This window comes from Erythrolamprus reginae, chromosome 1, assembly GCF_031021105.1.
Source record: "Erythrolamprus reginae isolate rEryReg1 chromosome 1, rEryReg1.hap1, whole genome shotgun sequence".
NCBI classification, from domain to species: Eukaryota; Metazoa; Chordata; class Lepidosauria; order Squamata; family Dipsadidae; genus Erythrolamprus; species Erythrolamprus reginae.
The window spans coordinates 342,272,117-342,290,358 of NC_091950.1; the positions used below are offsets into that span (position 1 = coordinate 342,272,117).

Genomic DNA, 18,242 nt, shown 5'->3' on the forward strand with positions numbered 1-18,242 from the left:
CTTCTATATGGCGCCTTGGAACATATTTTTACAATCTCACCAATCAGGCGTTTACAGTGGGGGTGTCCCTCTGACCTTCCTACCAATCAGCTTAAAGCTCTGTTGGGAGAATTGGCGCTAGACTTATGGTTGGGGGTCACCACAACATGAGGAACTGTATTGAGGAGCCGTGGCATTAGAAATGTTGAGAACCACTGCGCCTACATCATTTCTGAAAGATGGCAGTCCAGTCTTTTCCTGAAAGTTTCCAATGATGAAGCTCCCACAATTTCCAAGAGGCAACCTGTCCCAAGGGTTGATTGCTCTCACTGTCAGGACTCTATTTCCAGGTTGAATCTCTCCTTCCATTCATTATTCCTCGACTGGCCTTCAGCTGCTTTGGAAAATAGCTTGACCCTCCTCTTCCTCTCTCTGACAGCCCCTCAAATATTGGAACACTGCTATCATGGTCCTTCCCTTCACTAAACCAGTTCCTGTAACCGTCCTTCCTGCTTTTAGCCTCCAATTCATGCTATCGAAGGGCACCAAACCGGCTAAAAATACAAAAAAGCTCCAAGTACGATATGGACGAGAAGCGCAATTTGACAGGCGAGCGCGGTTTTACCCGCTCTGGTAGCAACCAGCTTCGGCGGGCTATCCTAAAATGAAGCAGCAAATGGCCGGTTACTTTTCCCTCGACAGAGGAACTTCGCGCGATTTATTCTATTTCAGGGAGCTCCAACCTGGGCAACTTTAAGCCTTGTTGGACTTCAACTGCCAGAATTCCTCAGCCGGCAAAAGCAAAGCAACGCTGGCTGAGGAACTCTGGGAGCTGAAGTCCATAAGTCTTAAAGTTGCGCATGGGGCACCGTGACGGGCAGGGAGCGAGGAGGAGTCGGAGGAGGAGTCGACAGTCTCGGCTTCGAGAACGACAAGCCGCGGTGGCGAGGCAACTGACATGTCCAGGCCCGAGATTGTGGGCGGGGCCAACGGCCCCCGTCCCGCCCTCTTCGCCGCCTCGTTTTACAGCCGCCGAGACTAGGTGGGCTGCCGCTCTGCGCCTTGTCCCGCTCTTCCTCCTCGCTAATCTACCGGGCGCTTTCGGCTTCTCGTTCCCATGGCTACCGGGCGGCCTTTCCAGCTGGTGGTATTCGGAGCCTCGGGCTTCACGGGGCAGTATGTGGTCCAGGAGGTCGCGCGGGTAGCCGCCGAGGATGAGCTGCGGGGCTCCTTGCGCTGGGCCGTGGCCGGGAGGTCTCGGGAGAAGCTGCAGGAGGTGGTCGAGAAGGCGGCCGACAAGTTGGGTAAGAGAAAGGGGGTCGCAGGTCGCGTGGCGGGGTGCGGCCCTACTTGGCTCTGTCCCCCAAAACTCTGCCGTTAAAGCGGGGGGGGGGGGGAAAGAACTTAAAGACGTGTCCGCTCAGTTACCTGGTTGCAGTCGGAAAAATCATTAATGGTGTATCTGACATTGACCTTAATATTGTGGCCGGGGACGGGGTGGAAGAGAAGGAAAGAGAGGGTTTTCTCCATTCTGGCCCTCTCCGGATTTTTTTTTTTAAATTTATTTTAATAAATATTTAGTTAGTTAGTTATCCAGAGCATACCATGGTCTTTCGGGACTGAAGTAGGCCAATGCAATAGTCAGTCAGTCAGTCAGTCAGTCAGTCACTTAGTTAGTTAGTCAAATGTGTACAAGATAGCAGGTATTGGTATGAACATAAACATTAGTAAAGTAGGTACAGGTAAATTAGGACAATAGGACAGGGATGGTAGGCACAATGGTGCGCTTATGCACGCCCCTTACAGACTTCTTAGGAATGGGTTGAGGTCTTTGGGGATTTAAGGAAGAAACCACAGAGTCAGGTAGTGCATTCTAGGCATTGATCACTCCATTGCTGAAGTCGTATTTTCTGCAGTTTGAGTTTGGAGCGGTTTACATTAGGTTTGAATCTATTGTGTGCTCATGTATTACAGTGTTCCCTCGATTTCCGCGGGGGATGCATTCCGAGACCGCCCGCGAAAGTCGAATTTCCGCGAAGTAGAGATGCGGAAGTAAATACACCATTTTTGGCTATGAACAGTATCACAAGCCTTCCCTTAACACTTTAAACCCCTAAAATACCATTTCCCATTTCCTTAACAACCATTTACTCACCATTATTCCTGGTACTCACCATTGAATAAGACACTTAGTGATCCTGATATTTATAAACATAATTATTTATTAACAATATTTTTTTTTGTTATTTATTTGCAAAAATTATTAGTTTGGTGATGACATATGACGTAATTGGGTGGGAAAAAACGTGGTATAGGGGGGGAAACCGCGAAGTATTTTTTAATTAATATTTTTTGAAAAACCGTGGTATAGGCTATTCGCGATGTTTGAACCCGCAGAAATCGAGGGAACACTGTATTGCGGTTGAAGCTGAAGTATTCATTGACATGTAGGACATTGGACTCTTTCTGGAAGAAGAAAAAACAGGTTGTGCCTAATGTAAATTATTCCCTTCATCACTGAGGCTTGGATTGCTAAAGAGTTGCTGCTGATTCGGGTCGAAGTTTCAACTGATCAAATTGCTTGTCTCTCACAGTTCCAAGGAGCAATAGTGCTTCAACTTGTATACTGCTTCATAGGGCTTTTATAGTCCCTGTCTAAATAGCTTGCAAGGCATCTACTTGGACTCAGCTTTCCAGCCTTCCAATCTTCCGAGGTCAGTAAAATAAAGACCCAGATTGTTGGGAACAATGTGCTAACAGAAAGGAGGGGGACTGAGTCAGCACAATGCCCCCAACAATCTGGGCCCTCATTTTACTGACCTTGGAAGGATGGAAGATGCAATAAGTCCCTTTTGTACTGCAATTTTATAATAACACTTGCTTTACAGCCTTTTTCACTAACACTACAAGATATTTGTAAGTCACCAAGCTTGTTTCCAGAACAAGATTTGTTCAGGGAAAGAAACATTTTTGCCTTTTTGTCCTTGTGCACATTATATAGATTATTTCTTTTATATAATATTTACTTATTTTTTTTCTAGTGAGCTTTTGTAACGAATGACTTATCTTCCCACATGTTTACTTGCTTGTGTAGAGAAACTATATTTGAGAGTTAGTGATGCAATTTATATAGAAGAAATATAATTTGTTTACTGAAAGCAATTGGAAAGCAAAAAGTAAAAGCAAAAATAGTATCAATTTTAATTGAATAAATGGTGATTGAATAAATGGTGGATCGAATAAAAAGAATTAAAGAAAGGTTTTCATAATAACATGTCAATATTAAATTTTCAGGGAAAGCAGAACTGAAGTCAGAAATTGGCATAATACTATGTGATGTCAGCGATCCGTCTTCTCTCGCTTCTATGGCTAAACAAACGAATATTGTTCTAAACTGTGTAGGCCCAGTAAGTGCTTTCTTCTAGGTTTTTTTTCATGAATAAATAAAAAATGTATTCATACTAAATCAGTTATTTAAAACATACCATTGTTGTAAGATTTCTATTTGATTTTTATATTTTTTTAAATGGAAATAAAACTTCAAACTGAGTCTATTCAAGTATCCCAGATTAATATAATTTATTAGGTTTTTTTCTTCATTTTTACAGTACCGTTTTTTTGGAGAGCCTGTAATAAAAGCTTGTATTGAGAATGGTACAAACTGTATTGACATTAGTGGAGAACCACAGGTATGTACAATTAAGAAAATAAACCAGGACTTTGAGGAATAATATTTTTATTATTGAATCAACTTTTTACTTGTATTCCTTAGCTTAGTGTAGGATAATTATTTTCTTCACATATCAAACTTTGTATTGGTGCTCTGCATACTATGTGATGCAGCCTCCATGGGTGCTGGGAACTGCAGGGTTTGGAGTTTTTTTGGGTGTCTGTGGTTTCCTCTCTACTCCCACAAAAATCTCCTTACTTATCTCTTATTTCCATAAATTAACAGTGTGGATGGACATGGTTATACGGGAACTGTTTCCTTGCTAGTAAAAATATTTTTATTTATTATTGTATTTTTATTTATTATTATATTTTTATATTACCTTTCCTCTGGGAGACAGAGAAAATACACAATTGGGATTGTTGTCACCATTTTATGGGATAGGTTGGGGCGAGAGATGGTGAATGGGTTTGCACCTGGACTTTCTTAGTCCAGTTCCTAAAAATTTAACACACCATGCTAGTTGTTTCAGGTGAAATTGTAAAATTCTATAAATCTGAGCTGAATATTAAACATAACCAATTTTAAATTTAACTGTAAAATATTGAATTGTTTTAATGGCTAATAATTTTTTTTAATCAAAATGTTGTGAGTCCCGAGTCCATGGAGTGGGGCAGCATATAAGTCCAATTAATAAAATAAATAATAAATAAATAAACATTTAATAAACAAACATTTATAACACTGCAAGATAGCACAATAACCAAGAAAGCAGTTTTAAAATAATGTTAAGAAATTTGTTGGTTTTGCTTGATGGCTAGAAATGCATTGGTTGTTTTTTATATAATATCGTGTTTCTATTTTAGTATCTGGAAGGAATGTATCTACATTATAATAGCAAAGCTGAAGAAAAAGGAGTATATATTGTTGGAAGCTGTGGTTTTGATTCCATTCCAGCTGATATGGGAGTTTTATTCACCAAAAACAGCTTAAAGGGTGATTTTTATCTTTGATTGTTCCTTTGATAAATGCTAGGGGAAATATGGTAGCTACTTTATTTGTATGTTTAAAGATATTAGATTGGTTCATGGTAAAATGATAGCCTGTATTCTAAAAATAATCTGTCATTAATTATTTAAACATGTCTCACGGTCCTTCACCTCTAGTACACATTCTTTTAGATAAGCTTTAATTGATCAAATTAAAAAACCAATGCCTATCCTGCTCATGAACAAAATCATATAACAAAATAAAATGGGGACGAGAGGAGGAAAAAAAGGCATCAGTTCTGAAAGTTAAATAATGATAAAAAATAAATAATAATAGTTCAGGGAGTGGAAATGTCTGGCGGAAAATTTGACAAAATATCTGGCAGTCCATCAGCTACTTTATATAGCAAAACAGGGAGGAGCCAATCATTTTCTATAGAATAGTGTCTCATAGACTTAATTCCGCCAGAAAGTTTAGAAAGATACCATGGACTATATCCAATTCCCAGAGTTTCCAGTAGATAGACAAATACCAGAAAGACAGACTTTGTGTTCCTTAATTAACTAGAACAGCAAGTGTTGTGGGAAGATCACACAGATTATCTATTCCCTTGAATTTTTTCAGTAAGCTGCTCAGGTGAAACTAGGTTACACCCTTCTTCACTCATGCTCAAGAACCTGAAGTAAATCTGATTTGCAACCTGTTCAATCTTGGAGCACTTCGCAGTTCAAACTATATGTTTTAATGTGTTGAGTAGAAATTGAAATCCTGATTTCTGTAAAGGAAATAAGTGAAATGAACATGCTTCCTTTCTTCCTCTTTAAGAAATAGTTTATGTGCTTTAAGTAAATTAGATGTTGTGTTGAATGTGTAAAAAGCTTACCAATACTATATGTCAATTATCCAACAGTAATAAATATTAACAAATTGATAGGTTTTTTTAGAATATTAACTGTTCCTTACTATCACAGATAATTATTAACTTCTTTCTTTAAAGGTACCTTAACTGCAGTTGAAAGTTTTTTGTCTGTAAAATCGGGACCAGAGGTTGGTTAATTTCTTCTTCTTTTTGCTAAGCTTGTTGTGGGCAACTGCAAAATTATAAAAACTGTAGCATGAAGCTGAATATGACTATTAGTATATTTCAACTATTGGCAGATTCTCACTTATTTGTTTCCTTTACCTTCAGCCTCTATCTAATAAAACTGAGCAAGATATAATACTGATAATTCTTCAACATTCACAGTACTGTATATTATATATAAAAACAAAAGTAGTACCAGCAATCAGCAAAATAGCAAAAAATATCACTTAATGCTCGTTCTGGTCTAATCGTATATTTTCATGCATTTTCTGCTACAGCTACATTGTTAACAAATAATACAGTAGAGTCTTGATTATCCGATATAAATGGGTGGGCTGATGGTTGGATAGCTGAAAATGTCGGATAATCAAGGCAGGAAAAAAATAAAAATAAATAGGCCCTGGCTCCTGCAAACTACTAAAAGCAAACGGGTATTCTGTCCACCCCTCGCATGCTCTTTCCTTCACTCTTCCGCTTGCCAAAGCCAGCAGGGTCCCTGCTGTCCTCTGCTTTTCTCCTCCCAGCTTGCCCGCCTGTCCAGTTCCTCTCAGCGTAACCCTTCTACCTGGAAGGTGAGATGAGATGAACACGTTACCAAGCTTTCCTCTCCTTTCTCCCCCCTTCCCCCCGCATTGTTCCCAAAGCTCCTCCTCTCCTTACAAGCTGCATTTTTTCTTCAGAAAAGGGGTCATATTTCTAAGAAAACTATCCGAGTAATGGGGGGGGGGGGAGTGAGAGGAAGGGGGGATTTTCTCCAAACAGAAGAGCCCAGAGATTTGCTAGTTGATTTTTTTGGATGTCATAGCAAGTCCAATATGCACACACACACACAGACACACACCAAAGAAGGAAATAAAATTCTTGCCCATTTCTGATTAGTTGAAGAGGAAAATTGCATTTGTTCCCTGCCACGGCTGCCCTGTTTGGGGGCGTGTCTAGGGGGTGCAGAAATGCCTACAGCCACACCCCCAAGCAGCCACGACGTCAGATGATCCGGAATGTTGGATATCCGAAGGACGGATAATCAAGACTCTACTATATATGATATTGAGTACATTTTACAAAATGTACATGTGACAAAATTAGTGGACCAGAGAAATGCTGTTGATGTAGTTTACTTCGACTTCAGTAAGGCATTTGACAAAGTAGACCATAATCTACTACTAGATATAGTAGAAAAATGTGGATTGGACAGCAACACCACCAGATGGATTCAAAATTGGCTAACCAACCGCACTCAACGTGTAGTGCTCAATGGAGCTGCATTTACATGGAGGGAAGTATGCAGTGGAGTACCCCAAGGATCTGTTTAAGGCCCAGTACTCTTCAGCATCTTCATCAATAACTTGAACGAGGGGGTAAGTGGGGAACCCATGAAATTTGCAGATGACACCAAACTGGCAGGAATAGCCAACTCTTCAGAAGATAGGCTCAAGATACAGAAGGATCATGACAAACGTGAACATTAGACCCCATCAAACAAAATGAAATTAAATGATGAAAAAAGTAAGGTTCTACATTTAGGCAAGAAAAACAAAAGGCACAGGTACAGTATATGCGATACATTGCTCAACAGTAGTAACTGTGAGAGGGATCTTGGAGTCCTAGTGGACAACCATTGAAATATGAGCCAGCAGTGTACAGCAGCTGCCCAAAAAGCCAACAGTTCTAGGCTGCATTAACAGAGGGATAGAATCAAGATCACACAAAGTGTTAATACCACTTTATAATGCCTTGGTAAGGACACACTTGGAATACTGCATTCCGTTTTGGTCTCTACTATGTAAAAAGAATGTTGAGACTCTAGAAAAAGTGCAGAGAAGAACAACAAAGATGATTAGGGGACTGGAGGCTAAAACATATGAAGAACGGTTGCAGGAACTGGGCATGGCTGGTTTAATGAAAAGAAAGACCAGAGGAGACATGATATCAGCGTTTCAATATCTCACAAAGAATATTGCCACAAAGAAGAGGGAGTCAAACTATTCTTCAAAGCACCTGAGGGTAAAACAAGAAGCAATGGGTGGAAACTAAACAAGGAGAGAAGTAATTTAAGAACTAAAGAGAAATTAATCAGTGGAGCAGCTTGCCTCCAGAAGTTGTGAATACTCCAACACTGGAAGTTTTAAAGATGATGTTGGATAGCCATTTGTCTGAAGTAGTGTAGGGTTTCCTGCCTAAGCAGGGTGTTGGACTAGTAGACCTTCAAGGTCCCTTCCAACTCTGTTGTTGTTTATTTATTTATTTGCTGCTATTTCAAACAGCTGTAGCAAAATAAATAGTTTCTTAAAATTTATTATATATTAGTTAAAATGTTACCATTGGCAGAAAAACTTGTAACATTTATCTAAATAAAATAGTTAACAATAAAAACTAATGCAATTATAGGACTTCCTTATCCAGGAAAATAGATCCCTCAATATAATTTTTCCCAACTATTTATAAAGGAAGAATTTTGAAAAAGAAAATAAAACTATGCACTTTCCAGAAGAATCTCCTAATACTATTTTCACCAGTTCTCTCAATTTCTGATCTTGTTGCTCACCGAATAAATGTAATGCCCTTATATCCAACTAATGGATTATGTGGCCAAATGTAAGCATATCACTTTTTTGATATACATTATTTTAATATCTCAGTCAATTTTGATACATATAATTTCTATAATGAATATATATGCTTTCATGGTTGGGTTAATAGTGTAGATGTGCCAAAAGTAGAATGTCATTCCAATATAGTATGTTGAATTATAATTCCATTTTAATAGGGTGCCTGTATTCATGATGGAACCTGGAAATCAGCTGTTTTTGGCTTGGCAGATCAACCAAAGTTGAAGAAAATTAGAAAACAAATTGGACATAAACCAATTCCAGTATTTGGAGCAAAACTCAAAAGAAGGTATGGGAAATATATGTCTTTTAGTGTTTTCAGTGCAAACATGTCATTCAATTATTATTTTTTTGCATAAAGGGAAGAAAATGAATCTTTTTAATAATTTTGAACTGTAGTCTATTATTCAAGGCCTTTCCTGAAATGAAATGTGGTATTGGAATTTATCACTAAAAAGTAGGTGAATAGTTCTATATATTTTGCAGCCCCAGATAGTGATTTTCCACTATTCCCCAAAATTGCAAATCTATTTTACAATTATATTTATCCAAAATAAATAACAATCTGAAGCTGTTATTCTCAATCCCAGTAATATCATTGGACCCATTCCCTACAACTCTTGGGAAAAAAACACTGCCCATCACTACTGTAAATATGCTTTTGTTTTCAAAGTGCAGATCCAAGTTATGTTTGTTATGCTTTATCTTCTTTTTGTCTTTTTTAGAGGTACAGTATTTTACAGTAATGAATTCAAAGAGTATTCCATTCCATTCATGGGATCAGATGTCTCTGTAGTAAGGCGAACTCAGCGGTATTTGAATTCACATTTGGAAGAAACACCTGTAAGTTTATTTAACATATTATAACATTAGTTTTGTTTCTTTTTAACAAAATAATACAAACTTCCATCTTTCAGGCATCCTGGATGTCCTCCTAGATCCACAGCTGAGGCTTGATCAACATCTCTCAGCAGTGGCCAGGGGAAATTTTGCCCAGGTTTGCCTGGTTCACTATCTGGACCAGGAGGCTCTGCTCAATCTCATTCATTCCCTTATCATCTCATGTCTTGATTATTACAACGCAATCTTCATGGGACTACCCTTTGGAGACTTCAGTTAGTCCAGAATGTGGCCGCAAAACCTGTTGTGGGTGTACCTAGGTACACCCACATAACACCAATACTCTGTGCTGCACTGGTCTCCGGTGGTCTCCGGGCACCCTTAGGACCAGACTATTTACAAGACCGTCTCCTGCCGCATACCTTCCAGTGACTGATTAAAACCCACAGAGTTGGCCTTCTCCAGGTCCTGTCAACAAAGCAGTGTTGGTTGATGGGCCTGTGGGGAAGGGCCTTCTCAGTATTGGCCCCGGCTCTTTAGAATCAACTACCCACTGAGGTCTGTACTGTCCCCATCCTACTGGTTTTCCGAAAGGCCCTGAAGACTTGGCTCTGTCGGCAGGCCTGAGGGCCATGAGATTGACATCTTTTTCCGGCCTAGATATGATTTAATTGGTATGTTTGTATGATTGTTGTGATTTATTTAAGGGTTTTAAAGTACTTTCAATTGTCGCATTTTAATTATATATACTGTTGTTATTCTTGCTGTAAGCTGCCCTGAGTCCCATGGGATTGGGCGGCATATAAATCTAAGAAATAAACAAGTAAGTAAATAAATTGTAAACTATCAGATTCATCAGTGATGCTTTTCTTTAATCCCTTGTCCACATCTTGTCAGTTTTAAAAATTTATATATAGGGACTAATCATCTAAATCAGAGGTCTTCAAACTTGGTAACTTTAAGACTTGTGGACTTCACCTCCCAGAATTCTCCAGCCAGCAAGTCTTAAAGTTGCCAAGTTTGGGGACCCTTAATCTAAGTTATTCTTCAGAAGACGGAAATTTTCTACCTGCTCCTCTTTAGTTTCTTTCAGACATGACTCAGTTGTAAGACCATGTTCTAGCAAACAATAATTGATCAACTCCAGACTTAAACTTCAAATTATTTTTTAAATGGCAAATGGGAGGAAAAATATAATTGTTTCTCTTATAAAAATGCCATGGCATTCCATTGGAATCCTTAATTTCTTTCTAATGTTTTGTCTATAGGCTGACCATCCTTTAATCTCAAAGATTTCAGAATATGTTTCCTTTATATTGCCTTTTGAAAAGTACATCACTGTACCTTCTTATTAGCATAGACATGTTGCTAATGCAGTGTACGTGACAATTTAGACCCAGTATCAGAAGTGTTTTCTTTAAAGTCTGCAGTTGTTCTTACAATGTCCTGAGTAAGGATAGAAAGTATTTCCTAGATTAACTTTTTAATAATTTTGCTTGGCTTCTTTCTGAATAAATTCTTGCCCTTGATTTTTTTTAAAAACTCAGAATTAACTTAAATGTTTCATGGAAATGGATACTAAATTTGCCTCTCTCATATAGGTGCAGTATGCTGCTTATACCACCGTGGGCAGTCTCGCTTCTGTCATAAAGCTAATGTTTGCTGGTCTTTTATTTTTAATGCTTGTGAAATTCAACTTTGGAAGAAAGCTCCTGCTAAAAGTAGGATTTCTTTTAAATAGCTTTGAAATTTGACAAATTTTGTCAATTGTTCAATTAGTCTGAAACTTACTATGAAATTGCTTTCTTCAGTATCCTGAATTCTTTTCTGGAGGATATTTTACAAAAGATGGGCCAACAGAAAAACAGGTAATTTTTACTTTTGTTCTTACCACACTAATATATTTTGTAATTATGATTTTCTGCATATTACTAACTGAATCATCTATTTATGGAGTAAAAGAGGCTTCATGTTAATTATTCTATTTTTACTCTGATACCTTAATATGAGACTGTTATACATACTGGATCAAACATATGTTGTGCCCTATAGCCTATATCAGAAAAATGTTTTAAATCCTATACATGGATTATATATTATATTTCTAAAAATGCAGACTAAATATCTCAGTGTTCTGTAAACAAATTAAGTGAACAAAGGCAAATATTCTATTTGGGAATGCTAGGATACGTTAATAGTGTTGAAGTCGAATAGGCAAACTTAACTTGTTTCACCATTGATTGTTTTACTCAGATTTGCATTTGATATGTTCAGGTTTGCTGTATAGCATCAGAAAGCACATCTGAATGTTGAATAAAAAAGACAAGATGTAATCATAAATATAAATGGTTTTTATATGTTGTATTATTTGCATATACAGTATAGCATCTCAGGATTTCAGTCTGTGCAAAAATTCTTTGGGCTGATCAATAAGAATTAAATCACAGTACTATTTTCTCTTAGCATAGCATGAATATCTTTGAATCTAGTTTGCTATGTTAGAAATACTAACACATAACTAAGTTTTTCTCCTATTTGAAGGTTACATATACTGTACATTGGTCTTTCAAATGGGGTTGAGTCTTCGGAGAGAGGCATTGTTGTATAATTTGGTTTTATTTCTAAAATGGATATAAATTAGGATGCAGGGTATTTGTATATATGTGTGCTTGATGTACACTGGTGTGCTATCTGGTGATATAATACTGTTTATTTCTTATCTTTTGAATGACAGATGGAAGGATCATCTTTTGAAATGACCTTTTTTGGAGAGGGATATAGCACAGAAGAAAATCTTAAGGAGGGCAAACCTGATGTTAAAATCTGCACTCAAGTAAAGGGACCAGGTAGAACAGTAATATTGGAGCACAATTGATTTCATTATTAATTATATACAACAATACTTTATTTAATATAAAATACAATACATATAGCATTAAATATAGAAATAGCAGCTCACCGTGTCTGTGTGGGTAGCGATGTCTGCAAGGTAAGTCAACACTGACAAAAGCACTGCCATGACATTGCAGTGTACCGCCTGCCCTTTTTTACATGCATTCTGATTGTCGATAGCCTGACATTTTCTTTTTTTTTTTCAAAAAGATTTTTTATTTTTCTCCATCTTCACATACAAATTTTACAATTTTAACATGTATATAAATTTCAATATTACATACACATAATTCCAAATTATTCTTTATTTCATAAGCCAAAATCTTAATTAATTAATTGATTCACTCCCTTTTGACCAACAACAGTCTGCCCCTTTAGCTGTTCTTTCTTGCACACTGCCTCCTTCAACTCTTTTCTCCTTCTACCTACTTTTCCTTCATTCCTCCTTGTCCTCTCTTTCCTTCTCTCTCTTTCCTACCGCTTCCTTCCTCAACTTCACTCTCCTTCTCTTCTTTCCTTTCTACTTCCTCTCCCACCTTCTAATACCATTCCTAGAGTGTTTTCCAACCTAAAAAATAAAATAATACCTTAGCAGACTGATGCTGTACTTTCAGCTTTAGAATCTAGAACCACTATTGATTTTTAATATTTACTTTTGACTTCAAAAAGAAAGAAAAAATTATAATTTTATTGTAGGTATATATCCTCTAACTTCCACCCCTAAAAAGGCTAATTTTTGAGGACCCACATTGTTGAGAGTACTATGCTAACTCTGTTAATGCTTTGAAAGAAGTGTAAAGCACGGAAGCGGTATATAGGTCTAAGAGCTATTGCTATTGCTTCTCTGTCCAAGTTCTTCTATGTTCTTCCTAATATTGGCTTTCCGATAAAGCAAATACTATATCTACTGTGTTTCTACTTGATCATAATAGTTTCATTTTCCATCTTCATGTCAAAATGTTCTGAAGCAAGGAGTGTAATTATAGCTCTTTCTCTTTACAGAGGCTGGTTATGTTGCTACACCTATAGCAATGGTGCAGGCTGCTGTAGCACTTCTTAAGGACAAGAATTCTCTTCCCAAAAAGTGAGTGTTTATCCTCTAATTGTGAAACATCTTATTTTGCATCCTATGGTTACTAGATGAAAATAAGCACCAGAGAAATTTGACAATTGCTGGTGTCAGCTTTTTCATAGAGGTTGAGTGAAATATACAGATAGTCCTCTACTTACAACCACAATTGAGCCCAAAATATCTGTTGTTAAGTGAAACATTTGTTAAGTGAATTTGCTCCATTTTACAACCTTTATTTGCCAAAATTGTTAAGTGAATTACTGCAGTTAATAAGTTAGTAACATGCTTGTTAAATGAATCTGCCTTCCCCATTGTTTTTGCTTGTCAAAAGATTGCAAAAGGTGGATTACATGTGACCTTGGGACCCAGTAACGGTCAAAGGTATGAAGCAGTTTCCAAGCATCTGAATTTTGATCACGTGATCATGGGGATGCTGCAAAAGTCATAACTGTGAAAAACAGTCATAAGTTACTTTTCAGTGCTGAAGTAATTTAGTAACTTTGAAGTCACTAAATGAACTGTTGTAAATAGAGGACAACCTTTATTTAAGGATAAGAAACTAAATGGCAAAATACTACTAGCTGAACAATACAGTTCCATGGTATAGTAACTCTCCCATTTTATAAACCCTCATTATCCACATATTTTCAACTATTTATAGAAAGCTGGCAGTGAGGAATGAACATTGGAAACACTACAGGCAGTTTTGAATCTACAACCACAGAGTCCAATTTATTTATTTGTTTGTTGCTGTACAAGGCAATTGTTAAGTATGACTTTTTTGCCATGATTGTTAAGCAAACCACTGCAGTTAAATGAATCGTGTGTTTGTTAAGCAAATCTGGTTTCCCCATTGGTTTAGCTTTTCAGAAACTCCATAGGAAGGTTGTAAATCCCAGATATTATAATAATCCGGGATATTATAATCATAAATATGTGGCATTTGCCAAGCACCTGAATTTTGATCATATGATTTTGGGGGGACAGGGCACTGCAATGGTCACAAGTGTGAAAACTGGTCATAAGTCATCTTGTTCAGTGTATAGTAATTTCAGTCACTAAGCGAGTGGTTGTAAGTTAAGGGCTACCTTTATAAGGAGTTTGATTAAATCCTAATGTTTAGCTGTGTGATATTTGGACAAGGAAAACTCCTTTTTTTACAGGATCTTGCTAAGTACAGTTCTAGTTACAGGTGTTAAAATAATCTGAATAAAAACTTTTAAACTATGTTTTATATGCCATCCAAACTTGGTTTGTGAATAAGAGAGTATCATATTACTCTGAATAATTACTAATAGTTAGATGGAAAAGAATGTTACCGGTTTCTTCAAACCTGCTTATCATGTTTATGATTTGAGTTGCAGTCTTATGTACCTGGATATGTTTTATTGAATTCAGTAAATTTAAAATTGTGTAATCATGTTTAGGGTTGAGCTGTCTAGTGCACTAGTTATTTCCATAGTTATTTCATGCATCCAATTTATAAAATCACTGTTACTTTTTTTTCCTTTTTGTAAATTACAAACTTTGCATTAAGATAAACAATTTTTGGATTATGTCAGAAGAAAACCCCATCTCTAATCCCCAAGTTGCATTAATATTTGAATTAATGTGGTTTTTTGTAAAATAAATAAATAAAATAAAATAGGCTTTCTTGTATTTATGTGCTGCTAACAACAAATGTGACTTGTTTTACAGAGGTGGTGTCTATTCTCCTGGAGCTGTGTTCTATAACACAAAACTTGTGGAGAGGCTGAACAAGAATGGAATTGAATTCTCTGTCATAAGCAAGCCTGAAGTCTGAAATCTGACCAGCAACCCTTTGTGTGTGTACACATGCATGCACATTCAAAATGAAATAATAAAGTTAATAAACTTAATATGTATAGTGTAAAGATACTGTTGCTTGAATGATTCATACAAGAGTTAGGAAGATGGACTTATTAGTATTGGAAATAGGTAACTGCCATTAATTAATTAGCAATGGTTAGTCTAACAGAATGATCCATAGAGCACTCTTGCTTTTCAGAAACAAGCCCAATTTCTAGGAGACATTAAGTGATCCATTTCATTTTTTATCAGTAACTATGCATACTTTTTTGCTATTTGATTTTTGAAAGTAATTGCAGATTAAATTGTTGAAACTCTATCAACTGATCAAATATTGAAGGTAGGAATAAATTACATTGACATCTTGTTGACTAATGGAATAAAGTAATTGTCCTTAGTTTAGGTCTTACTGAGTCCAGTCATTTGGAATTTTTCTATATTTGATTGTTTGCTATAGCATTATGAAAGCATTTAGCTTCATATCTTATGTATCCATTCCAGCTGAAACATACCTGAGTATCTGGCGTTTTAAAGAACTTAATCTTATACTTAGTTGCTGTTATTTTCTTTGTTATTTTTCAATGCAATAAAAGGATTGAAAATTTGTTTTCCGTTTCATAAATGTTTAAAGCATAGTATAAGAATTAGCATGATCCAATAGGTTAAGAATATGGTATATTTCATCCTGCTATTTTAGATAGTATGATGGAAAATGGAATACTATTGCTAATTTCTTTATTAGCTCAAATTAAAAGCAAGATTATGAATCCTTATGTTTAATGCTGGGATATTCTGAAACTGCTTATGTTTATTCACAATTTAGGAGACAATGAGATCATCAACAACACAAACTACATGGATATATAGAAATCCAAACTTTTATTATGACTTGTAGTATTGATAAAGAAAACTAAGAAAGTCATTCCAGTAAAAGAGAAAGCTGAAATGACAAAAAAAACTACTCAGTTTACTCTATTTGAGGAGAAAAACCACACCCCCAACAAAACTGGCAGGGCAAGCTATAGAATATAAACTGTGCAAACCCCACACTCAATGTGCACTGATGATGTCACCTAGTTGAGTAATAAAATGTCTGCAGGTAGACAACCAAGCTCAGAGAGCATCAAGAACTCTATAAGTGTCGTTGTTTGGAAAGGAAAGTTCATAATTAGCAACAACAAATATCTCTCATTGCTCTTATTGAGAAGAGTTGAAGATGACTCAATACTATCCCTATTACAAGGAAATCTAAATTCCGGCATGCTTCCTTTTATCTTGTAAACAAGGTCTAAAGGAAGAAAAATGTCAAAAAGCTAATGTTGAAATTGTGAAGAAATTAGAACGCAGTTGACTCTTATAATGATATATGTAAGTACTGACTTAATTTCCAATTCGCTAATATTTTACTAGATAAACTACATTCACTTAATGCCTTGCTGTAACCTAGCCTCTCGTTTCTTCTTAACTATTAAGGCAACATCATTTTTCAGTTTACTTATACTTGACTCAAGTTGATCTCCAAAATCCTTCAACAAATGTGATTGTCTCTCAGTAAAAAGTCGAAGTAGTTGAACGTTATCTTCATCCTAAAAATAAAATAAATAGAATTCTTTCCTTTCTTATTGTATAGTAAAAAAATTTAAATAGTAGTATGGTTCATAATGCCTATCAAGGAAATAGGAAATGGGCAGCCTATAGAACAAAGCTATTTCAATAAGGTACTTTAAATAATTACTGTATATATTAATTGGTATTTATCACATGTCCCCAACGATTTTGATTTAGAATAGAACAAATTTCTAGTATTCTGAATTTGAATAGCATATGGGTATATTTACAGCAAGAAGGGAAAGGCTAAGCTTAGAGTTCAACGTTGAGGCCTCCTTGGCAGCAAGTCAAGGTACCTATTTTGACCCTAATCTAAAATTGCCCTAGTTTGGTGGTGATCTGGGAGCTATAAAAAGCTGTTGGGCAAAGTATTAGGTGTGAAAACTTGAAAAAAAATAAAATACTCAGATCTTGGGGAAACGATATCCAGAAAACAATATAAACACTTTAGAAAAGAGATCTTTAAACTTAGCAACTTTAAGATTTCTGGACTTCAGAGGTGGCTGGAGAATTCTGGGAGTTGAAGTCCACAAGTCTTAGAGGTTTCCACGTTTGTGGACCCCTAATTTAGAACTAAGAATGTAATCCATGTTTTCCCAAGAGAATTGAAATGTGTACCGGGGCTCTGTAGTGCTGCAGTTTTAAGAACTGTCCTCTGATCATGTTCATTTTCCGGTAGAAGGATTTGAGAGCCTTAGCAAATTCAGCATCACAGCTGACCCGAGAACTGCATGCTGTGCGACTATCCCTTGATGCTGCTGAAAGTATCTTATTTATTTGGAGTTTTGAAGGAGATTTTAAGATCTTACCTATAAGAAGATGATTTAAAAATCAGTATCAATGAGTCCAGAATAGTGATACATTGTACAGAAGGGAACCCACCATAAAATGTTAAAGAAAGTTGCTTGCTTGGTACTCTATTTGCAATCATTCCTAATATCAGGAAATTTGGGATACATTTGTTAACAAAATACAGGTAGTCCTCGACTTAAAACAGTTCATTTAGTGACTGTTCAAAATTGCAGCACCATTGAAAAAAGGTGACTTGGGACCATTTTTCATGCTTACAACTGTTGCAACATTCCCATGGCTATGTGATCAAAATTCAGACATTTGTCAATTAACTCACATCTATATAAATAAAAATGTAAACATTGTTCATAATCTATAATCTCCGAATGTTCTTCACCCATTGCTTTGAAATTTTGACATGGTAGCAGAGGACTATTATATAAGCCATACAGCTTGGTAGCACAGGATAGTTACATAGCCATAAAAATCAAATGAAGTGTACAGTGTAGTCACCATGGGCCTTGCTGCTTAATGGTTTTAACTGCCACAGGACACTCCTTAGAACAGTGTTTCTCAATTATTTTCTGTTATGCCCCCCCCCCCCCGGAAGAAGTAAACATTCCCCACACACACATTCTCCAGGACGATTGCAATATTCAGCACATTTTCACTGAAAAAACTCAAGCGGCTTATCACCGCGATTGGGGTGTAATGTGTTTAAGTGACACCTTAATTTATTTGGCTTCATGCTGTCCACTGCCAACATTTGTAGACACAGTAAACATACCGGTCTTCCCTCGTCTCCCACCATAGTCACAGTGAAGTCAAGCGCTATATATGCTTCATCATATTTCCTCAGCTTTCGGGAGGCTTAAA

General features: G+C 36.6%; 2 protein-coding genes across 2 annotated transcripts in view; one reads left to right on the top strand and one right to left on the bottom strand.

Moving 5' to 3' along the window:
- The first annotated feature begins 854 nt into the window (after positions 1 to 854).
- On the top strand, positions 855 to 15,572 carry SCCPDH (saccharopine dehydrogenase (putative)). Its single transcript, XM_070734066.1, has 12 exons — positions 855 to 1,283; positions 3,274 to 3,386; positions 3,588 to 3,668; positions 4,516 to 4,645; positions 5,637 to 5,686; positions 8,491 to 8,621; positions 9,058 to 9,175; positions 10,774 to 10,893; positions 10,984 to 11,040; positions 11,907 to 12,018; positions 13,067 to 13,148; positions 14,835 to 15,572. The coding sequence occupies exons 1-12, from the start codon at positions 1,097 to 1,099 to the stop codon at positions 14,938 to 14,940; spliced, it is 1,287 nt and encodes a 428-aa protein (XP_070590167.1). The 5' UTR covers positions 855 to 1,096; the 3' UTR covers positions 14,941 to 15,572.
- Positions 15,573 to 16,320: 748 nt separating this feature from the next.
- LOC139153259 (kinesin-like protein KIF28) overlaps positions 16,321 to 18,242 on the bottom strand; it is a 47,559-nt gene continuing 45,637 nt past the window's right edge. Inside the window, 3 exon segments of the mRNA XM_070727007.1 lie at positions 16,321 to 16,420; positions 16,422 to 16,552; positions 17,193 to 17,383. Coding sequence (XP_070583108.1) covers positions 16,321 to 16,420; positions 16,422 to 16,552; positions 17,193 to 17,383 — 422 coding nt within the window.

What these genes read in the sequence shown, in the direction of transcription:
- SCCPDH (XM_070734066.1), top strand. Translation starts at nt 1,097, where the DNA reads ATGGCTACCGGGCGGCCTTTCCAGCTGGTGGTATTCGGAGCCTCGGGC. An exon ending in GAAGAAAGCTCCTGCTAAAA is followed by an intron (nt 10,894 to 10,983) that starts GTAGGATTTCTT and finishes TGCTTTCTTCAG; the next exon opens with TATCCTGAATTCTTTTCTGG. An exon ending in CACTCAAGTAAAGGGACCAG is followed by an intron (nt 12,019 to 13,066) that starts GTAGAACAGTAA and finishes TTCTCTTTACAG; the next exon opens with AGGCTGGTTATGTTGCTACA.